The sequence below is a fragment of the Pan troglodytes genome, chromosome 20 (genome assembly GCF_028858775.2).
Source record: "Pan troglodytes isolate AG18354 chromosome 20, NHGRI_mPanTro3-v2.0_pri, whole genome shotgun sequence".
NCBI lineage: Eukaryota > Metazoa > Chordata > Mammalia > Primates > Hominidae > Pan > Pan troglodytes.
The window spans coordinates 23,594,752-23,619,673 of NC_072418.2; the positions used below are offsets into that span (position 1 = coordinate 23,594,752).

General features: G+C 37.5%; 1 protein-coding gene and 1 pseudogene across 1 annotated transcript in view; both read left to right on the forward strand.

The window, feature by feature from the left end:
* Positions 1-17,524, forward strand: part of LOC129135340 (zinc finger protein 85-like) — a 105,362-nt gene extending 87,838 nt beyond the window's left edge. Inside the window, 5 exon segments of the mRNA XM_063801449.1 lie at positions 5,048-5,067; positions 12,975-14,066; positions 14,068-14,152; positions 14,444-14,691; positions 16,099-17,524. Of these exon segments, the coding sequence (XP_063657519.1) occupies positions 5,048-5,067; positions 12,975-14,066; positions 14,068-14,152; positions 14,444-14,584 (1,338 nt within the window). The 3' untranslated portion in view covers positions 14,585-14,691; positions 16,099-17,524.
* PANTROV1R-PS267 (vomeronasal 1 receptor panTroV1R-ps267 pseudogene) lies at positions 18,632-19,187 on the forward strand (annotated as a pseudogene).

Genomic DNA, 24,922 nt, shown 5'->3' on the forward strand with positions numbered 1-24,922 from the left:
AGGGCAGGACCTTTCCTAGACTGTAACTGGGAGGAGTTTGGGATGGTTACAGAGTTAACTTCAGAATTCTCTGTTGGACCAAGTTGGGTGGGCCATTTCTTGATCTGTAGCCAAAACCAAGGGTCCTGTAATTTCCCACATGAATAAGTGCCTGTCCTCTGAAAAAACACTCCTCAATCTTGGGCTTTAGCAGAGTTTCACAACTCCCTCCCTGCATCTCAAAGCTCTCTTAAAGGCACTTACTTTGGGGATGGGATCTTGTTTATCATCTGGGCTGGTTTGGGAATCCAGGCCTGCAGCAATTCTCCAACCTCAATGTACCATGTAGCTGCCATTAAATATGTGAGCCATGATGGCTGGCTGTCTCATGAAGGCATTTTTTGTCAGGGATGACTGAATAATTTTTTTGTTGTGGCGAGGATAATCAAATAGAGCACCTTCTATTTTTTTATGTCACTGATGTTACTCTTTCTATACATTTTTACTTTCTATTTTCCATTTCAAACTTCTCTGTCATTTTAGATTCAGACATTTAGGACAATATGCTAGAATTTACATGTTATGCCTGAAGTAAATTAGATAATTGGTAGGCACTCCATATTACTAAAATGGTTACTTATAAATTTAAGTTTGCTGCAGGTAAAAAGGAATTATAGGATTTTCACCCACTTTCTTCAGCATATATCTAAATGATAACATAATTTCTTTTCTTTTCTTTTCTTTTCTTTTTTTTTTCTTTTCTTTTCTTTTCTTTCTTTATGAGATGGAGTGTCAATCTGTCACCCAGGCTGGAGTGCAGTGGCATGATCTCAGCTCACTGCAACCTGCACCTCCCAGGTTATAGCTATTCTGCTGCCTCAGCCTCCTGAATAGCTGGGACTACAGGCGTGTGCCACCACATGTAGTTACTTTTTTGTATTTTTAGTAGAGATAGGGTTTCACCATATTGGCCAGGCTGGTCTCGAACTCCTGACCTTGTGATCCACCTGCCTCGGCCTCCCAAATTGCTGGGATTACAGGCGTGAGCCATTGTGCCCGGCCCAACATAATTTATTTCTAAATATTTGTTTTACATATCAGAGGCTGTAACCCTATTTTGCAAAATATACGTTTAAATTTAGCAATGTAATGCTATTCTTTGCTTCTAAAGTTGAATTACAGTGGTCTCAATTTTGTGTAAGAATAGCATATATTTAAAACGTAAAATTTATCATATTTTTTACATGCTTATTTAAAAAGTTTCTTATTAGACTATTCTATTTATAATTATACTGCATATTCTGTGAAATTTTACTGCCATACAGTGCGTGCCAATAATTCAAAATACCTGCCTTCCCTGAGTACACAGTCAACTATTGTAGTTATCTAGACAATTCTTTTTTAATGGTACTTTAATGTTGCATACCAGATTTTATGAGTAAACATGTCTCTTATTACGCAGTTTCTTATTAGCGTTTTTTCAGTATAGGTTTCTTAACATCAGCTTGTTGTGTTTTTTAGTTTTTCTTATATAATTTTAGCCAATTTGCAATTCTGTTTGTATACTTTAAGTCAATGTGAGGTGTAATTAAGAGATAAGTCAGCCATACGTCTATCACGATCAGATTATATATGTGTGTGTGTTTATAAATATGACCCCAATATTGGTTATGACTTATCTCATATATATTCTTTCTTAGCTGATTTTCAGTGGCTGTTTTATCTTGTCTAAGTGAGTAGTCATGAAAATATTTTCATTATGTCTTATTTTCACCATGTTTCTAATGATGAATATATATATATATATATATATATATATATATTTTTTTTTTTTTTTTTTTTTTTAGACAGAGTCTCGCCTTTTCGCCCAGGCTGGTGTGCAGTGGCACAGTCTCCGCTCACGGCAACCTCCACCTCCCGGGTTCAAGTGATTCTCCTGCCTCAGCCTCCTGGGTTGCTGGGACTACAGGCATCTGCCACCATGCCCGGCTAATTTTTTGTATTTTTAGTAGAGACGGGATTTCACCGTGTTAGCCAGGATGGTCTCAATCTCCTGACCTCGTGATCCACCTGCCTTGGCCTCCCAAAGTTCTGGGATTACAGGCATGAGCCACCGCACCTGGCCTGAATATATATTTTCTTTGTGTGAGAAAAACATTTTTGTGATTTGAAGGATATTTTGAGAAGATTTATAATTCTGTATTTTTTTCTGTTTTTCCTTTAGAAAAATTAATTGTTGTAAAAACACATAACAGGCCAGTCACGGTGGCTCATGCCTATAATCCCAGCACTTTGGGAGGCAGAGGCAGGCAGATCACTTAGGGTCAGGAGCTCCAGACCAGCCTGGCCAATATGGTGAAACCCTGTCTCTACTAAAATACAAAATTAGCCAGACATGGTGGTGTATGCCTGTAATTTGAGCTATAGAGGAGACTGAGGCAGGAGAGTCACTTAAACCCAGGAGACAGAGGTTGCAGTGAGCTGAGATCATGCCACCACACTCCAGCCTGGGTGAGAGAGTGAGATTCCATCTCAAAAAAAAAAAAAAAGAAAGAAAAAGAAACAATAAAAACACATAACATAAAATTTAGCATCTTAAATCTATTTAAGTGCACATTTCAGGGCCAGACATGGTGGTGGCTCACGTTTGTAATCCCTGGATTTTGGGAAGCCAACACAGCAGTATCATTTGAGCCCCAAAGTTTGAGACTAGCCTGGGCAACATATGGAGATTTCCTCTCTATAAAAATTTTTAAAAATATCTAGGCATAGTGTTGTGCACCTGTGGACCCCGCTATATGGGAGATTTAGGGAGGATTACTTGAGCCTAGGAGTTTGAGGCTGAAGTGAGACATAATTGTGCCGCTGCACTTTAGCTTGGGTGACAAAGTGGACCCTGTCTTAAAAAGAAGCTATACATTTCAGGGATGTTAAATATATTCACATTGTTATGCAAAAGACTTCTAGAAATTTTACATGTTGTGAAACTAAAACCCAATATCCATTTAAGTGACAAGATGCCATTTTACCCTCTCCCCAGTGCTTGACAAACACCCTTCCACTTTGTTTTTATGAGTGTGACTACTTAAGCTATCTCATATAAGTAGAATTATATAGTATTCATCATTTTGTTTCTGGCTTATTTCAAGTGACATAATATTTTCAAAGTTTATCTTAAAATGTGACAAGATTTCTTTGATAATATTTGATTTAATTATGAAAACATTTGATCTTTGATTTCTGTGATATTTCATTGAATATATATGTTACATTTTTGATGTGTTTATAACTTAAGAGACACCTGGGTTGCTTCTGCCTTTTGGCTTTTGTGAGTAAGGGTACAATAAACATGGATGTTCAAATATGTCTTCTAGGTCCTGTGTTGGATAGTTTGGATATAGCTTCGTAAGAGTGGGATTGCTGTATTTGATAATTCCATTGTTAATTATTTAAGAAGCATGTATAACATTTTTAAATAATGGCTGCTTCCTTCTTTTCTACCAACAATCAGCATAGGCTTTATTTTCATTGTATCATCAACAGATTTTGTGTTTTAAAAAACATGTATATTTTTAAACATATAGTATAGTGGCCATTGTAATGAGATTTTATTTATTTATTATTTTTTATTTTTTGAGATGGAGTCTTGCTGTTGTCATCCAGGCCTGCTGTTGTCACCCAGGCAATGGCACGATGGCTCACTGCAACCTCCGCCTCCTGGGTTCCATAAATTCTCCTGCCTCAGCCTCCTGAGTAGCTGAGGTTACAGGTGCCCGCCACCATGCCAGGCTAATTTTTATATTTTTAGTAGAGATGGGGCTTTCACAGTGTTGGCCAGGCTGGTCTTGAACTCCTGACCTCAGATGATCCATCCACCTCGGCCTGCCAAGGTGCTGGGATTACATGCGTGAGCCACCACACCTGGCCTCATTTTTATTTTTATGAGTTTCTCTACAAATCATTAATTTTGCTTTTCTTTTCAAATGGTTTTTCCCATTTGAATATCTTTTTTGATGAAAATTTAGTTCAATTATTTTTTCTTTTTTTTTTTTTTTTTTTGGGAGTCTCACTCTCTCACCCAGGCTGGAGTGCAATGGCGCAATCTCGGCTCACTGCAACCTCTGCCTCCTGGGTTCAAGCGATTCTCCTGCCTCAGCCTCCTGAGTAGCTGGGATTACAGGCGCCAAAATTACTCTTTGTCTTCCACCATGATTGTAAGTTTCCTGAGACCCTCACCGGAAGCAGATGCTGTTACATCCTTCTTGTACAGTCTGCTGAACTGTGAGCCAAATAAACCTTCTTTCTTTGTAAGTTACACACTCAGGTATTCCTCTATCTGCAAAATAGTTAATACAGTCTATAATGCCTGTTTTCTGTTTTCTTATTGATATTTTATCTGAATTTTCTATTTATTATTGCAAATGATGTCTTGATCTCCACAATTATGTTGCTATGTATTTCTTCCTTCACGTTTGTCAACGTTTGCTTTATATATTTTGGAGCCCTTATGTCATATGTATGTATACATATAAATAGATATGATAGTTACAGATTCCTGGTAAATTGACTCATTTGACCGTTATATAATATCGTGTTTATCCTATGCTGTTACATACAAGCATATGTCCTATGCTGTTATATACAAGCATATTATATACAATATAATTATTACCACCTCACCCAATTGTGGTTACTCTTTGCATGGAATATAGATTTTTTCAGTTCTGTTACTTTCAACCTATTTGACTCAATGCTAAAATGCCTCTCTTATAGATAGCAAATTGTATACTTTTTAACTTAAGCTACTAAGGCATCTTATTTCTTTTTCTTTTTATAAATGTATGTATGTATGTATTTATGTATGTATTTTTATTTTTATTTTTTTGAGATGGCATCTCGCTCTGTCACCCAGGCTGGAGAGCAATGGCATCGATCTCTGCTCACTGCAACCTCCACCTCCTAGATTCAAGCGATATTCCTTCCTCAGCCTCCCAAGTAGCTGGGAGTACAGGCGTGGTGGCTAATTTTTGTATTTTTAGTAGAGACGGGGTTTCACCATGTTGGTCAGGCTGGTCCCAATCTGACCTTGTGATCTGCCCGCCTTGGTCTCCCAAAGTGCTGGGATTACAGGCATGAGCCGCTGCGCCTGGCCAATGTATTTATTTTTGAGATAAAGTCTCACTCTGTCATCCAGGCTGGTTTGCAGTGGCATGATCACGACTCACTGCAGCCTCAACCTCCCAAACTCAGATGATCTCATTTCAGTTTCTTGAGTAACTGGGTTGCAAATGTTTGCCATCCCAAACCGAGATAGTTTTTTGTACTTTTTTCTGTAGAGACAGTTTTGTGCCCTGTTGTCTAGGTTGGTCTCAAACTCCTGAGTTAAAGTGATCAGCTCCCTTGGCCTCCCAAAGTTCTGAGATTACATTATTTTTATTAAGTGATTTAACTAACTTATTTTTAAAATGACTGCTTAAAGATATAAAGTTACTATTACCAGTTTTATTGTTGTTCTTTTTTTAAGTTTAATTTAATTTAATTTTATGTTCCAGGATACATGTGCAGGATGTGCAGGTTTGTTACATAAGTAAATGTGTGCTGTGGTGGTTTGCTGCACCTATTAACCCCTCACCTCGGTGTTAAGCCCTGCATGCATTAGCTATTTATCCTGATTCTCTCCCTCCCCGTGACAGACCCCAGTGTGTGTTGTTTCCCTCCATATGTCCATGTGTTCTTATTGTTCAACTCCCACTTATAAGTGAGAACATATGGTGTTTGGTTTTCTGTTCTTGTATTAGTTTGCTGAAAATAATGGCTTCCAGCTCCATCTCTGTCTTTGCAAAGTACATAATCTTGTTCCTTTTCATGGCTGCATATTAGTCTATGGTGCATATGTACCACATTTTCTTTATCCAGTCTGTCATAGATGGGCATTTGGGTTGATGCCATGTCTTTGCTATTGTGAATGTTGCTGCAGTGAAGATACACATCCAGGTATCTTCATAATAGAATGATTTATATTCCTTTGGGTATATACCCAGTAATGGGATTGTTGGGTCCAATAGTATATCTGGTTCTAGGTCTTTGAGGAATCGCCATACTGGCTTTCACAATGGTTGAACTAATTTACATTCCCACTAAAAGTGCAACAGTATTTCTATTTCTCCATAGCCTCCCCACCATCTGTTATTTCTTGATTTTTTAATAATCACCTTTCTGACTGGGGTGAGATGGTACCTCATTGTGGTTTTGATTTCCATTTCTTTAATGATCACTGATGTTGAGCTCCACATAAATGTCTTCTTTTGAGAAATGTTTCTTCTTGTTCTTTGCTCACTTTTTTTTTTTTTTTTTTTTGAGACTGAGTTTTGCTCTTGTTGCCCAGGCTGGAATGCAATGGTGCAAACTCAGCTCACTGCCACCTCCGCCTCCCAAGATCAAGTGATTCTTCTGCCTCAGCCTCCTGAGTAGCTGGCATTACAGGCATGTGCCGCCATGCCTGGCTAATTTTTTGTATTTTTGGTAGAGGTGGGGTTTCTCCATGTTGGTCAGAGCTGGTCTCAAACTCCCAGTCTCAGGCGATCCTCCCACCTCGGCCTCCCAAAGTGCTGGGGTTATAGCCGTGAGCCACTGTGCCCGGCCTTTGTTCACTTTTTAATGGGGTTGTTTAATTCTTGTAAATTTGTTTAAATTCTTTGTAGACTCTGGATATTAACCTTAGTCAGATGGATAGATTGCAAAAATGTTCTCCCATTCTGTAGATCGTCTGTTCACTCTGATGATAATTTATTTTATTTTATTTTATTTTATTTTTTCAGACAGAGTTCTGCTCTGTCACCCAGGCTGGAGTGCAGTGGCACGGTCTTGGCTCACTGCAACCTCCACCTCCCGGGTTCAAGCAATTCTCTGCCTCAGCTTCCAGAGTAGCTGGGATTACAGGCGCCTGCCACCATGCCCGGCTAATTTTTGTATTTTTAGTAGAGATGGGGTTTCACCATCTTAGCCAGGCTGGTCTTGAACTCCTGACCCCATCCTCATCTACCCCCTTTGGCCTCCCAAAGCACTGTGGTTACAGGCGTGAGCCACCACACCTGGTGATAATTACTTTTGCTGTGCAGTAGCTCTTTAGTTTAATTAGATCCCATTTGTCAATGTTTGCTTTTCTTGCAGTTGCTTTTGACGTTTTCATCATGAAATCTTTGCCCATGCCTATGTCCTGAGTGGTATTGCCTAGATTTTCTTCAGGGGTTCTTGTAGTTTTGGGTTTCACATTTAAGTCTTTAATTCATCTTGAGTTAATTTTTTATAGGCATAAGAAAGAGGTCCAATTTCAATTTTCTGCATATGGCTAGCCAGTTCTCCCAGCACCATTTATTAAAAGGGAATCCTTTTCCATTTCTTGTTTTTGTCAGGGTTTTCAAAGATCAAATGGTTGTAGATATGCAATCTTATTTCTCAGTTCTCTATTCTATTCCATTGGTCTATATGTATGTTTTTATAACAGTACTAGGCAGCTTTGGTTACTACAGCTTTGTAGTATAGTTTGAAGTTGGATATCATGATGCCTCCAGCTTTGTTCTTTTTGCTTAGAATTCTCTTGACTAGGCCAGGCACAGTGGCTCACGCCTGTCATCTCAGCATTTTGGGAGGCCGAGGCGGGTGGATCACTTGAGGTCAGGAGTTTGAGAAAAGCCTGGCTAACATAGTGAAACCCTGTCTCTACTAAAAATACAAAAAATTAGCCTGGCATGGTGACACATTCCTGTAATCCCAGCTACTTGGGAGGCTGAGGCAGGAGAATCGCTTGAACCTGGGAGGCGGAGGTTGCAATGAGCTGAGATCATGCCATTGCACTCCTGCCTGGGTGACAGAGCGAGACTCTGTCTCAAAAAACAAAAAGAATTATCTTGGCTAGATGGGGTCTTTTGGGTTTTCATATGAGTTTTAAATTTTTTTTTTCTAATTCTGTGAAGAATGTTAGTGGTAGTGTAGTCAGAATAGCATGGAATCTATAAATTACTTTGAGCAGTATGGCCATTTTTACAATATTCTTTCTATCTTTTTTATTTGTTTGTGTCCTCTCTGATTTTCTTGGGCAGTGGTTTGTAGTTCTCCTTGAAGAGGTCCTTCACTTCCCTTGTTAGATTTACTCCTTGGTACTTTGTTCTCTTTGTAGCAATTGTGAATGGGAGTTTATTCATGATTTCGCTCTCTGTTTGTTTATTGTTGGTGTATTGAAATGTTTGTGATTTTGGCACATTGATTTTGTATCCTGAGACTTTGCTGAAGTTGCTTATTAGATGAAGAAGCTTTTGGGCTGAGACAATGGGGCTTTCTAGATCTAGGATCATGTCATCTACAAACAGAGACAGTTTGACTTCCTATTTGAATATCACTTATTTATTTCTCTCGCCTGATTTCTCTGGCCAGAACTTCCAATACTATGTTAAATAGGAGTGGTGGGAGAGGGCATCCTTGTCTAGTGCCAGTTTTCAAGGGGAATGCTTCCAGCTTTTGCCCTTTTATATTGGCTATGGGTTTGTCATAGATCTTATTATTTTGATGTATGTTTCATGAATACCTTGTTTATTGAGAGTTTTTAACATGAAGGGATGTTGAATTTGATCGAAGGCCTTTTCCGCATTTTTGAGATAATCATGTAGTTTTTGTCTTTAGATCTGTTTATGTGATGAATTACATCGATTTTTGTATGCTGAACCAGCCTTCCATCCCGGGAATAAAGCTGACTTGAATTACGTCAATTTTTGTATGTTGAACCAGCCTTGCATCCTGGGAATAAAGCTTTTTGACGTGCTGCTGGATTCAGTTTGCCAGCATTTTATTGAGAATTTTTGCATTGATGTTTATCAGGAATATTGACTTGAAGGTTTGTGTGTGTGTGTGTGTGTGTGTGTGTGTGTGTGTGTGTGTATGTGTGTGTGTTGTTGTTGTTGTTTTATTTTGTTATATCTCTGCCAGGTCTTGATATCAGGATGATGCTGGCCTCATAGAATGAGTTAAGGAGAGGCCCCTCCTTTTCCATCATTTGGAATAGTTTCAGAAGAAATGGTACCAGATCCTCTTTGTGCCTCTGGTAGAATTCAGCTATAAATTTATCTGATCCTGGACTTTTTTTGTTGGTAGGCTGTTCCCACCTCAATTTCAGAACTTGTCATTGGTCTATGCAGCGATTCAACTTCTTCCTGGTTCAGTCTTGAAAGGATGGATGTGTCCAGGAATTTATCCATTTCTTCTAGATGTTCCAGTTTATGTGCACAGAGGTGTTTATAGTATTTTCCGAACATTGTTTTTATTTCTGTGGGGTCAGTGATGATAGCCCCTTTATCATTTTTTATTGTTTATTGCATTTTTCTCTCTTGTTTTATTAGTCTAGCTAGCAGTCTATTTTATTAATTTTGTCAAAAAAAACAGCTCCTGGATTCATTGAGTTTTTTTGAAGGGTTTTTTGGGTCTTTATGTCGTTCACTTCCACTCTGAATCTGGTTATTTCTTGTCTTCTGCTAGCTTGAAGTTTTGTTTGCTCTTGGTTTTCTCGTTCTTTTAGTTATGATGTTAGGGTGTCCATTTAAGATCTTTCTAGCTTTTTGATGTGAGTACTTAGTGCTATAAATTTCCCTCTTAACACTGCTTTAGCTGTGTTCCAGAGATTCTGGTACATTATCTTTTTTTTTTTTTTTTTTTGAGACGGAGTCTCGCTCTGACTCCCAGGCTGGAGTGTAGTGGTGTGATCTCAGCTCACTGCAACCTCCGCCTCCCAGGTTCAAGCAATTCTCCTGCCTCAGCTTCCCATGTAGCTGGGACTACAGGTGCCGGCCACCAAGCAAGGCTAATTTTTATATTTTTAGTAGAGACGGGGTTTCACCATATTGGTCAGGCTGGTCTCGAACTCCCGACCTCAGGTGATCTGTCCGCCTCAGCCTCCCAAAGTGCTGGGATTACATGTGTGAGCCACCACGCCCGGCTACATTGTCTCTTCATTCTCATTGGTTTCAAATAATTTTTTGATTTCTGATTTAGTTGTATTATTTACCCAGAAATAAAGAGGAGCAAGTTGTTCATTCAGGAAATTCATTCAGGAGTAGGTTGTTCAGTTTCGTTGTAGTTGTGGGATTTTGAGTAGCTGGGATTACAGGCGCCCACCACCACACCCAGCTAATTTTTTGTATTTTTAGTAGAGATGGGGTTTCACTATGTTGGTCAGGCTGGTCCCAAACTGTGTCATGACTCTTTATCCAGCTTGCCCTTCTGTGTCTTTCAGTTGAGGTATTCAGCCTATTACATTTAAGGTTAGTATTTTTATGTGTGATTTTGATTCTGTCCAAGTGGTGCTAGCTGCTTATTTTGCAGAGTTGTTGATGTAGTTGTTTTATAGCATAATTGATCTTTGTACTTCAGTGTGTTTTTGCAATGGCTGGTAATGGTTTTTTCTTCTTAACCTTAGTGCTTCTTTCAGGAGCTCTAGCAAGGCAGGCCTGGCGGTGATGTGCTCCCTCAGCATTTGCTTGTCTGAAAAGAATTTTATTTTTCTCCACTTATGCAGACTTACTATTGTTATTTTGTTAATTGTTTTATTTGCTTCTTGTATCTTTGTTCCTCATTTTCTCTTTTTCTGTCTTTGTGTCTTTGTTGTACTTATCTTGGTATGCTTTTACTTCTTTCTCATTTGTTGTGTGTACTTACGCAAATGTATTCTTGGGGTTACCTTGGGGATTATGTAAAACCTCTAAAAGATACAACAATGTATTTTAATCTGGTAAAAAATGAACTTCAGGCCGGGTGTAGTGGCTCACACCTATATCCCAGCACTTTGGGAGGCCGAGGCAGGCAGATCACAAGGTCAAGAGATCGAGACCACCCTGGCCAATATGGTGAAACCCTATCTCTACTAAAAATACAAAAATTAGCTGGGCATGGTGGTGCACACCTGTAGTCCCAGTTACTCGGGAGGCTGAGGCAAGAGAATCACTCGAACCCAGGAGGCGGATGTTGCCGTGAGCTAAGATTGCACCATCCAGCCTGGTGACAGAGTGAGACTCCATATCAAAAAAAAAAAAAAAGAACTTCAGTTGCATTCAAAAATTTTTTCTCAATCTGCCTTCAAATTTGTCATTGATGTTGCTAATTGTGTATTTTATGTTGTATATTCGCTAACAAATGTTTATAATGATTTCTATTCTTGTACCTTTCAAATTTTAGAGAATAATTAATATTTTTTGCACTATTATTATAATGCTAAGAAATTCCATTTTTGTGTATGTGCATTTTTTTCCCCAGAGAATAATGTCTTTTATATGATGTGTTGTTTTGTTGAATCATGTTATTTTCAGTAGCAGCAACGATTTTCAGCACCTTTTATACGTAAGGCATATGAAAAGCCAATGTACTTTTTCAGTATTTGGTTATTTTTAAAGGTTTTTTTTCTTTTTACTTGGAAGGACAGATATGCTGATGGTGTTATTCTCACTTGTTAGCTATTTTTTTTCAGGACTTTGACTATATCACACAGTTTCCTTCTGGCCTGCAAAGTTTTTGTTGACAGTTCACCAGCTATCTCATAAGACTATGCTTGTAAATGACATGTCGTTTTTATCTTGCAGCTCCATTCTCTTCTTGTCTGTGACTTTTGAAATTGTGCTTATATATGTGTTTGTTATAAATATCTTTGTGTGTATCCTAGTGTGTTTGTTGAGCTTCTTCATTTTGACATTATTTTTTCTTTCAGAATTTTTTAGTTATATTTTCCTTTATAATTTCTGTTTTTTGGATATTTTAAATATTTTTGTTATTCTCATTTTTTCTGATTTTCTATAGTTGTCTGTGTCCTTATTTTACTCATTGAGTATTCAATTTATTTTAAATTTTTAAAATTAATGTATACATCTTTTTTATGGTTTCTTTCTGAAAATCTTATAATTTTGGTGGAACGATTTTGCCCTATTTTGTATTCATTGTAATCTTTGATTAATATTTGGACATTAAATATAGCTACCTGTCACATTGTTTATAATGTAGCTTTGTCCTGGCATAGTCTGAAAACAATTATCTTGGTTTGAGATCCTGTGAGACTCTCAAACATGTTCTTTGAATGTGTCTTGTCTAAAATTTTGTGTTTATTTTTTAGTTAAAGGAGTTTCTGTTTCATCTTAATCAGCAATCATTTGCTGTATCTGTTCCCTGTCTGTGGTACTGCAGTCTCTCTGTTGCTGTAACATTTACCTTTGGTCTCAGCAGAAATAAACTGTAACTCCAAAATATACCACCATTTCTTTCAGCACTCTATGTTATGGGAGACCAGTTTCTGGAAAGGCCCCTAGAAGCAAGTAATATAGATGTATGTGCCAGTGTTTTACTTGTTTATTAAAAAAGAAACGAAAAGTTAGCAATTTACTTTGAAAGGCACTATGTTGTATTGTTGAGTAGGAAGAACTGTGTTGGGTAAATGTAACAGACTTTTCTTTTTCTTCTGTGTCTTTGCATTCCTGTGTACACATCTGTGTACTCACCTGGGGAACTTTACACACTTGTTTATAAGTTGTCCTCAAATATATTTTGGTCAGTATATTTTTATTAGATTTATATGTCTGTGAAGGATTTAGGGCCTATGGTATTTTTTTATGGCATCTTGTTTATATAGTTTGTATAATATAGGTTAGATTTGTAAAGTATGTTTATCAGTCTAGTAAGTTGAATAATTTGTTGTTTGTATTTCTTTCAGCTATGTGTTCTTATTTTACCAAAGACCTTTGGCCAGAGCAAGACATAAAAGATTCTTTTCAACAAGTAATACTGAGAAGACATGGCAAATGTGAACATGAGAATTTACAGTTAAGAAAAGGCTCCGCAAGTGTAGATGAGTATAAGGTGCACAAAGAAGGTTATAATGAACTAAACCAGTGTTTGACAACCACCCAGAGCAAAATATTTTCATGTGATAAATATGTGAAAGTCTTTCATAAATTCTTAAATGCAAATAGACATAAGACAAGACATACTGGAAAGAAACCTTTCAAATGTAAAAAATGTGGCAAATCATTTTGCATGCTTTTACACCTAAGTCAACATAAAAGAATTCATATTAGAGAGAATTCTTACCAATGTGAAGAATGTGGCAAAGCTTTTAAATGGTTCTCAACCCTTACTAGACACAAGAGAATTCATACTGGAGAGAAACCCTTCAAATGTGAAGAATGTGGCAAAGCTTTTAAGCAGTCCTCAACCCTTACTACACATAAGATAATTCATACTGGGGAGAAACCATATAGATGTGAAGAATGTGGCAAAGCCTTCAACCGGTCCTCACACCTTACTACACATAAGATAATTCATACTGGAGAGAAACCCTACAAATGTGAAGAATGTGGCAAAGCTTTTAACCAGTCTTCAACCCTTACTACACATAAGTTCATTCATGCTGGAGAGAAACCCTACAAATGTGAGGAATGTGACAAAGCTTTTAATCGATTCTCATACCTTACTAAACATAAGATAATTCATACTGGAGAAAAATCTTACAAATGTGAAGAATGTGGCAAAGGCTTTAATTGGTCCTCAACCCTTACTAAACATAAAAGAATTCATACTGGAGAGAAACCCTACAAATGTGAAGTGTGTGGCAAAGCCTTTAATGAGTCCTCAAACCTTACTACACATAAGATGATTCATACTGGAGAGAAACCCTACAAATGTGAAGAATGTGGCAAAGCTTTTAACCGGTCCCCACAACTTACTGCACATAAGATAATTCATACTGGAGAGAAACCTTACAAATGTGAAGAATGTGGCAAAGCTTTTAGCCAATCATCAATCCTTACTACACATAAGAGAATTCACACTGGAGAGAAACCCTACAAATGTGAAGAATGTGGCAAAGCTTTTAACCGATCCTCAAATCTTACTAAACATAAGATAATTCATACAGGAGAGAAATCTTACAAATGTGAAGAATGTGGTAAAGCCTTTAACCAATCCTCAACTCTTACTAAACATAGGAAAATTCATACTAGACAGAAACCCTACAACTGTGAAGAATGTGACAATACATTTAACCACTCCTCAAACCTTATTAAACAAAATAATTCATACTGGAGAGAAACTCTACAAATGTCAAGAATGTGGGAAAGCCTTTAAGCAGTCCTCAACTCTTACTAAGCATTAAATATTGGCCGGGTGCAGTGGCTTATGCAAAATGCCTCCCAGCATTTTGGGAGGCTGAGGCGGGTGGATCACCAGGTCAAGAGATCGAGACCATCCTGGCCAACATGGTGAAACCCTGTCTCTACTAAAAATACAAAAATTATCTGGGTGTGGTGGCACGTGCCTGTATTCCCATCTACTCGGGAGGCTTAGGCAGGATAATCACTTGAACCTGGGAGGTGGAAGTTGCAGTGAGCCAAGATTGTACCACTGCACTCCAGTTTGGCAACAGAGTGAGACTCCGTCTCAAAAAAAAATTTATACTGTACAAAAACCCCACAAGTGTGAAAAACATGGCAAAGCCTTTAAGAAGCCCTCAATTCTTAACAGACATAAGATAATTTATACTGGAGAGAAACTCTACAAATCAGAAAGATGTGACTACTTTTGACAACGCCTCAAACTCTTCTAACCATAAAAGTAATTATACTGGTGAGAAATCCTAGAAATCTGAAGAGTGAGATAAAGCCTTTAAATGGTTGTCACACTTGATTGTAGGTAAGATAATTCATACTGGAGAAAACGCCTACATGTGTGAACAATATGGCAAAACTTAATGCTCACACTTTATTGCTAGGAAAGCATTTATACTTGAGATAAATTATACAAATATAAAGACTGTGAAAAAGCCATCATTATCTGCTCACATTTTACTCAACACCAGAGAGTTCCTGCTTAATAAAAGCATTATAAGTGCAATTACTGTCAAAAGATCTTTCAGAAAATATAAGCTTTTTTAGTGAAGAGTATTTATTTTGAAATTGAACATCACAAATATAAAGAGGGTTGTAGTGCCTTTACTTGTATCACAGATCTTTTTGTAGACATTTTCTTCTAGAGGAAAACTCTGAAGCAGTTGATCAAACTTTGTTCAACATCAGGGAATTTATATTGAAAAATTGTGCAAATAAATTTGGAAAAACAATTTTTCAAAAACTACAGCTTAGAAATCAACAGTTATGCTAGAATATATTTTTTCCAGATGCACTAAAAGTAAAATATTTAATCCATAATTAAGTCTATGCAAATATCAGAGAATTTATGGTAGAAATATATAAGGTACTGACACTTCAGATATACTAAATCAGAGTGCTAAGTATAGAAAATCTAAAACTAAAGTTGGTAGAAAAGTTATTCGTATAGAACTTTAAGAGGATCAGAAGGTTTTTTGCAGAGTTATAATTACATTCAAAGTATACTTTATTTCTTGAAAAATATTACAGATTTTTTGAAAATTGAATAATGTCATTATTCAACTCTGAAATTATTTCCTGTTTCTTCATTCCTATTGGATTCACATGTGAAAGCATGGGGTTAATTGTCACTACATCAAAGATAAGAGAGATTCTTTGTTTGTTTGTTTGTTTGTTTGTTTTTTGAGACTGAGTTTCCCTCTTTTGCCCAGGCTGGAGTGCATTGGCATGATCTCAGCTCACTACAACCTCTGCCTTCTGGTTTCAAGCGACTCTCCTGCCTCAGCATCCCAAGTAGCTGGGATAACAGGTGCCGGCCACCATGCCCACCTAATTTTTGTATTTCTAGTAGAGATGGGGTTTCACCATATTGGCCAAGCTGGTCTTGACCTCCTGACCTCATGTGATCCGCCCGCCTCAGCCTCCCAAAGTGCTGGGATTACAGGCTTGAGCCACCACGCCCAGCCTGTAGCATATTTTAATAGGAGAATACAATATATAATAGTAACAGGGTTAAGTGAGGCATCCATCATCTGTAGCATTTCTCCTTTGTTTTACAAACAATCCAATTCTACACTTTTTAAAAATATTTTTAAATGTACAATTAAATTTTTATTTACCACAGTGTTATTTTTATGGTCATAATAAAAATTATATACGAGTATAAATGAAATTCATTTCTAAATTCTTAATAAATATTTTCTCATGCCAGGTGTGGTGGCTCACGTCTGTAATCCCAGCACTTTGACAGGCTGAGCGAGGGAGTGGATCTTGAGGTCAGCAGTTCGAGACCAGCATGGCCAATATGGAGAAATCCCGTCTCTACTAAAAATACAAAAATTAGCCAGGCGTGGTGACATGTGCCTGTAATCCCAGCTACTCAGGAGGCTGAGGCAGGAGAATCGCTTGAACCTGGGAGGTGGAGGTTGCAATGAGCCAAGATCACTCCACTGCACTCCAGCCTGGGCAACAGAGCGAGACTCCATCTCAAAAAGTAAAATATATTTTCAAATTTTCTGTATATTTTTCTTTGAACATGTGGTCTGTCTGCCTGCAAACATATACAGACTTTTAGTTTTGATTCACATAGAGTTAAATACATGTTAGTCTAAAGACAAATCTTAGGTGTAAGAAAATTATGGAGTTAAGTATGTGTGTGTGAGTATGAGTTTGTACATATTTTCAGAAGGAAAGAACAATATGGGAACAAAAATCATTTTAATATGATGACTACTATAAAACTGAAAACCTAAAAAATGCTGAAAGCAAATGTATACTTTTTAGTTTGTATTGAATTTATTATTGTACAGTGTATGACTTAGAGTTCTGAATCTTCCCAAGCAAATTCTCTGTATATACTTGCCTGGTACTCATGCTAGACCCATACTTTTTTTGTTTCTTACATTTTTTTTGTTTTATATGTTATGAAGTATTCATTATGTGAGCTGGTCTGCGATTATAAGAATTTTTATGAAATTTAGTGCACACAAAATAATCTTTAGATGTAATTCCAAAAGTAGTGTATTAAGTTACATTTTATTTAGTGAGAGCACTCCATTTTGTTCTTTTAAGGGGAGAACAATATATAGGTTTTCTTTAGTGATTGTTCCTTTCACTTTTTATAATTGACATAAGCATATTTATTGAGTCAATTTGTTCAGCTAAGTACTAGGGAGGCTTCATTAGTCATGAGGATGTTTTTATATATAAATGTAGCAAACATATATTACAGTTTTCACCGTGTAATAGATTATCCATAATCATAAATATTCCTGCTGAAGTTAGTTTGTAACTTCAAGTCAAAGATGAAAAATATCAGTGGTGAAGATTGATTGTTCATATGGAGAGGACATTTTTTTTCCAGACTGTAAAACTGAATCTTGTTGAATTTGAAGAGAAATTCTGGCAGAGGCAGATGAATCACCTGAGGTCAGGAGTTTGAGACCAGCCTGATGAATATGGTGAAACCCAGTCTCTACTAATAAACTACAAAAATAGCCAGGCATGGTGTTGGGTGCCTGTAATCCCAGTTGGGAGGCTGAGGCAGGAGAATTGCTTGAACCCGGAGGTGAAGATTGGAGTAAGCCAAGATTGTGCCATTGCACTACAGCCTGGGTGACAGAGCGAGACTCCATATCAAAAAAAAAAAAAAAAGCCAGGCGTGGTGGCTCACGCCTGTAATCCCAGCACTTTGGGAGGCCAAGGTGGGCGAATCACTTGAGGTTGGGAGTTTGAGACCAGGTGACCAACATGGAGAAACTCCATCTCTACTAAAAAATACAAAATTAGCCCGGTGTGGTGGCGCATGCCTGTAATCCCAGCTACTCGGGAGACTGAGGCAGGAGAATCGCTTGAACACGACAGGTGGAGGTTGCAGTGTGGCGAGATTGCACCATTGCACTCCAGTCTGGGCGACGAGGGAAACTCCATCTGAAAAAAAAAGAGAAATTCTTTTATTTTCTACTTCTCTTCAGATTTGTTTGTCTTACGCATTTTCCAACTATGTATGCATCACAGCCCTTCTTTTTCTGAGTTATAGCTACAGTTTTCTTACTGTTGTCTTCATGCCATTTCATTTCACATAGTACTTTGTAGATTTTGATGAGGAAGTTGGTATTTTTAATGCACACAAAAATTGGTTTTAACTGGAGAGTTTGCTTATCAGAACAGTTAAGATAAAAGGCAGCCAGGTGTGGCTCACGCCTGTAATCCCAGCACTGAGGTAGGCCGAGGCGGGTGGATCACTTGAGGTCAGGAGTTTGAGACCAGCCTGACCAACATGGTGAAACCCTGTGTCTACTAAAAATACAAATTTAGCCACGCGTGGTGACGCACGCCTGTAATACCAGCTACTCGGAAGGCCGAGGGAGCAGAATCGCTTGAACCTGGGAAGTAGAGGTTGCGGTGAGCCGAGACTGGGCCACTGCACTTCAGCCTGGGCAACAAGAGCGAAATTCTGTCTAAAAAAAAAAAAAAAAAGATAAAAGGTGCAATACTGTCCACAGGTAAGATAATTAAATTAGTCAGCTTTGTTTTTAAAAGAAAAATCTGACTAGATTCTTATACAAAGTGTGGCAAATATAAAACTTGCTTGAAAATACAGAAATTAAATTTTTAAGAGAGTTAATGGTAAGTAAACAATTTTAAATTTAATTTTCTATGATATACTTACAGCACAACTTACATTTCCTTGCAGAATCTTTTATTTTTAAGTGTGAGTGTTAAAGGTTACAAAATAATGAAATGACTTCAGTGGATTTAAAATTTAGAAAAATAATGTCTTTTCTATATTGATTTTACAATTTGGAGAAATTTTTCACTCGTTTTTTATATTTTTTTTAGTGGGAGAGGTTTAGTGTACAGTTTTTATTTTTAGTCACCAAACTGTAGCCAACTCTTGGGTCATTTTCTCTGAAAAACATTTGGAGATCATGACAGCTTTTGGATTAAAACATTTCTGTTACTTTGCATGCAAACTAGTTTACTGTGTTCACAGACTGGCCAGTCATGGGACCATAAGCAACACCTGCTCTTTGAGTGTCTTTCGTACCATTACCATCAGCACCAGAAACTCCAGGTGCCCCAAGCTTAAAGTAAAAATCCTAAAGTACGTTGGCTCCTCCCATGCAATGTGCTGGGTCCAAACCATGCTGTTAAATATCAGAAGTTTCTATGGTTATGATTAAAAAATTAAATGACAATAATAGCCCCAAAACTATATATTTTTGATACTATTTAACCAAGATTATCACAAAGACACAGTATTTGACACATTGTTATTCTTCTATAATGTTTTATAAATATTTTAATGTGACAGGTAAAATCTGTACTTTTTCTGCAGAACATAATATTTTGAAGTATATATATAGTTAAATTATTATTTCTAGGTAATTAATAATTTATCTCACATTGGTCAGACATGGTGGCTCATGCTTGTAATCCCAGCCATTTGGGAGGCCGAGGCAGGCAGATCACATGAGGTCAGGAGTTTGGGACCAGCCTGGCGACCGTGGGGAAACCCCGTCTCTACTAAAAATACAAAATAAGCAGCGTGTGGTGACACATGCCTGTAATCCAGCTACCCGGGAGGCTGAGGCAGGAAAATGGCTCAAATCTGGGAGGTGGTTGTTACAGGGAGCCGAGATTGCACCACTGCACTCCAGACTGGGGGACAGAGTGACTATCAAAAAAAAAAAAACTTTACCTCATATGGTGAACATTTTTGTTTAGAGACCACATGACACTGTCATCATTTTTCAGAAATCCAAATACGTTATTATGAACTATAGTCACCATGTTGTACAATAAATCTCTTGAACTTATTTCTAACATTTGACTATAATTATGTATTATTTCACAAACATGTTTCCAGCCTTCCATTTCTTATAAATAACTTGCATCTGATGGTCACCATTTTACTCTCTACATCAATGGGATTAAGTTTTTTGGAATCCATGTGTAAGTGAAATTATGAGACACTAATCTTTCTGTGCCTTGCTTATCCCAACTAATACAGTGTCCTTCAACTTCATCCATGTGATTTAGAATAATAGTTTTTGTTTTTTTTTTTAAGGCCAGGAGTGGTGGCTCACACCTGTAATCCCAGCTCTGGGAGGCCAAGGCCAGTGGATTGCTTGAGCCCAGGAGTTTGAGACCAGCCTGGGCAACATGGAAAAACCCCATCTCTACTAAAAATACAAAAACAACAAAACAAAAACAAACAAAAAACACCTCAGTTGGGTGTGGTGGTGCAGGCCTGTAATCTCAGCTACTCCAGAGGCTGAGGCATGAGAATCCCTTGAACCACGGATGCAGAGGTTGCAGTGAACTGAGATCGTGCCACTGCACTCCATCCTGGGCAAGAGTGAGACTCGGTCTCAAGAGGAAAAATAAGGCATTTTTCTCATTTAAATAATAAATAGTATTCCATTATGTATATCAACCACATTGTCTTTATTTACTCATTAGATGTTGAACTGTTTATTGTGTATTTTGGCTATTGTGAAACAAGTGCTGCAAACAGAAGTGCAAATGTTTCTTTATTCTTATTTTGTTTTGGATATATACCCAGTAGTGTGATTGCTGTATTACATGGTAGTTTTTTTGATAAATCTGTATTTTGTTTTTCGTAATGGCTATCCTCATTTACGTTCACACCAACAGTGTGCAAGGATTCCCTTTTCTTCACGTCTTTACCAACACTTTTTTCTTTTTCTTTTAATAAGAGTTATTCTAACAGGAATGAGTTGATATAGGGATTTTTTTTTTTTTGGCTTGTCTTTTTGTGATAATAGTTAACATTGAGCATTTAAAAATATATCCGTTGGCCATATGTATGACTTTTCTTGAAAAATATTTATTTCAGCTATTTCCTTTTTTTTTTTTTTTTTCTTTTTGAGATGGAGTTTTGTTCTTGTTGCCCAGGCTGGAGTGCAATGGCACAATCTCGGCTCACTGCAACCCTTGCCTCCCGGATCAAGTGATTCTCCTGCCTCAGCCTCTCAAGTAGCTGGGATTACAGGCAAACGCCACCGCGCCCAGCTAATTTTGTATTTTTAGTAGAGACGGGGTTTTTCTATATTGGTCAGGCTGGTCTCGAACTTCTGACCTCTGGTGCCCACCTCAGCCTCCCAAAGTGCTGAGATTACAGGCATGAGCCACCGCGTCCGGCCTATTTACTTATTTTTAATAATTATTTTTTATTGTTGTCATTTTAAATACATTTTTGATATTAACGTCTTGTCACATGTATAGTTTGCAAATTTTTTCTCCCATGTTCTAGTTGTCACATTCTGTTGATTGTATCAGATTTTGTCCAGCAGCTTTTTAATTTGAAGTGATCTGACTTATTCTTCCTTTTGTGTCCTGGGATGTTTAGGTTAAATCAAAAAACTTGCGGCCAGGCGCAGTGGCTCACACCTGTAATCCCAGCACTTTGGGAGGCCGAGGCAGGTGGATCACGAGGTCAGAAGTTCGAGACCAGCCTGACCAACATGGTGAAATCCTGTCTCTACTAAAAATACAAATATTAGCTGGGTGTGGTTGCGCGTGTCCATAGTCTCAGCTACTCAGGAGGCTAAGGCAGGGGAATGGCTTAAACCCAGAGGCGGAGGTTGTAGTGAGCCAAGGTCATGCCACTGCACTCCAGCCTTGGCAACAGAATGAAACTCTGTCTCAAAAAAAAAAAAAAAAAAAAAAATTTGCTGCCCACAACAATGTTATAGGGCTTTTGCTCTATATTTTGGCAGTAGTGGTTTCAGAGTGTCAGGCCTTACATTTAAGTACTAATTTATTTCGCGTTTATTTTTACATATGGTGTGAGATGAGGGTCTCAATTTTTATCTCTGCATGTGGACATAAAGTTTTCTTAACATTTATTGAAGATTCTGTTCTTTTTAAGGTCACCTGTATTTAAAATCAACTGTAAATACATGGATATATTTCTGCTGTTTTTTTCTTCTGCTCCATTGACCTATGTCTCTGTTTTTATTCAAGTACCATACTGTTGGTTACCATAGCTATGTAGTGTATTTCAAAGTTAGTCACTTCTTTTGTCTTGATTGCTTTGGCTATTCAGGGTCTTTTGTGATACCATATGAATTTTAGATATACTTTTAAAACTTTTCTATGAAGTATATCACGTATTTCGATAGAGGTTGCATTATACCTGTAGGTCATTTTGTGTAATACAAATATTTATTAATGTCAGTTCATGAATAGTCCATTTATGTGTTAATTTCTATTCTTTAGAATGTAAGGCGTTTCAACTTTTTGGTTAAATTTATTTCAAACTATAGTTATTGTAGATGTAATTGTTTTTGAATTTCATTTTGGGATAGTTATTAATGTAGAGAAAGGCTATGACTTTTTGATGGTGCTTTTGTATTTTGAAAGTTTAATAAATTTTGTTTATTTATTTATTTTGAGATGGAGTCTCGGTCTGTCACACAGGCTCGAGTGCAGTGACACGATCTCGGCTCACTGCAACCTCTGCCTCCCTGGCTGAAGCGATTCTCCTGCCTCAGCCTCCTAAGTAGCTGTAACTACAGGCGCCTCCCACTACACCCAACTAATTTTTTTATTTCTATAGAGATGGGGTTTCCCTACGTTGGCCAGGCTGGTCTTGAACTCCTGACCTTGTGATCTGCCCACCTCGGCCTCCCAAAGTGCTGGAATTACAGGCAGGAGTCACTGCACCTTGCCTGTTTATAATTTTTCAGATTTACTAAAGTCTTAGGCTTTTTTATACTTCAGATTATGTATAGGGATAAAAGAAAATTATACAGGAATAATTTAACTTCCTTTTCTTCAATTTGGATGCCTTTGATTTTATTCTCTAATTTCTTTGTCTTGGATATTTAGTACCATGTTTAGTATGACTGACTAGAGTGGGCATCCTTGCCTTGTTCTAGCTCTTAGAGTAAAAGCTTACAACATATCCCTGTTTAGTATGTTGTTAGCAGTTTTTTGGTTATATATGGCATTATTGGCTGAAGTGCATTTGTTCTATACCTAATTTTTTCAGAGATTTATCATAAGGGAATGTCAAATTCTGTCAAACTTCTATTGTGCATCCATTTTTTTCTCTTTGCACTCTGCATATATTTAAGTTTTAGAGATGTGAAATCACAACTAATTCTGCATACATACAAAAAAGTCAGAGACTACTATGAACATCTCTATGCCTGCAAAATAGAAAATTTGGAGAAAATAAATAAACTCCTGGAAACATACAACTTTCCAGGATTAAACCAGGAAGGAACAGAACTCTTGAACCGGGCAAAAATGTATAAAATATATAATGAAATTGAATTAATTAAAAAAACCTACCAACTATAAGGAGCCCTGGATTATATAAAATCACAGCCGAATTTTAACACATATACAGAGATGAGCTGGTATTACTTCTACTGAATGTATTACTGAATGTATTCCAAAAAATCCAGGTGGAGTTCCACCCTAACTCATTATATAAAATTTGTATCGCTGCACGAGGTGGCTCACGCCTGTAATCCCAGCACTTTGGAAGGCCGAGGTGGGCGGGTCACCTGAGGTCGGGAGTTTGAGACCAGCCTGCCCAACGTGGTGAAACCCCATCTCTGCTAAAATACAAAATTAGCCAGGTGTAGTGGCACATGTCTGTAATCCCAGCTACTCGGGAGGCTGAGGCAGGAAAATCGCTTGAACCCGGGAGGTGGGGGTTGCAGTGAGCCGAGATCGCGCCATTGTACTCCAGCCTAGGCAATGAGTGAAACTCCATCTCAAAATAAATTAATTAATAAAATAAAATAAAAATCTGTATCATCTTGATACCAAAGTCTAGTGAAGACAACAACAACAAAACTATAGGCCAATATTTTGGGTGAACATTGAAACAAAAATCCTCCATGAAATAATAGCAAGCTGAGTTCACAGGCAAATCAAAAAGTTATTTTGGCACACTCGTGAACTTTATATCACATGTGCAAGGATGTTTCATCATATACAAGTCAATAACTGTGTTTCACCATACAATTAAAAGCAAAATTTTATATGATTAACACAATAGATGCAGAAAAAGCATTCAAGAAAATCCAGTATTCATTTATGAAAATATTCTCTAAGCAATGATGAAACATACCTCACAATAATAAGAGCCATCTATGACAAATCCTCAGCTAACATACTGAACAGACAAAAGGGGCATGCATTTCTCATTAGAAAAAAAATAAGACTATCCACTCTAAACAATTCTATTTAACATAGTTCTGGAAGTGCTAGATAAATCTAACAAAATGAAAAAATAAATGGCATCCAAATAGGAAAAGAAGAAGTGAAATTACCTTCACTCATGATATAATTCTCTACCTAGAAAACTTTAAGGATTTTACCAAAAGACTCCTAAGGTTAAAAATGACTTCAGCAAAGTCTTAGGATACAAAATTGATATACACAAATGAATAGCATTGCCTTACACCAATAACATTCAAGCTGAGAACAAAATCAAGAACAGTTTTCTTTACAATAGCCATAAACAAAAAATAATATACTTAGAAATACGTCAAACCAGGGAGGTAAAATATCTCTACAAGAACTATAAAACATTACTGAAAGTAATCAGAGACGATTCAAATAAAAAAGCTTTCTATGCTCATGGATTTGAAGAATGAATATAAAATGTCTATGCTGCCTAGAGCAGCCTACAAAATAAGTTTGCTTGTTTTTTTATCAAAATGTCGATTACTTTTTTTTTTTTTTTGAGACAGTGTTGCTCTGTGGCCTAGGCTGGAGTGCAGTGGTGCGATCTTGGCTCACTGTAACCTCCACCTCCTGGGTTCAAGTGAGTCTCCTACCTCAGCCTCCCAAGTAGCTGGGATTACAGGTGCCCACCAGCACACCTGGCTAATTTTTATGTTTTTAGTAGAGATCGACTTTTGCTGTGTTGGCCAGGCTGGTCTCAAACTCCTGGCCTCTCAAAGTGCTGGGATTACAGGTGCGACCCACCATGCCTGGCCCAACCCCATATTATTTCTGGTAACAAAGCACAGAAACATGAT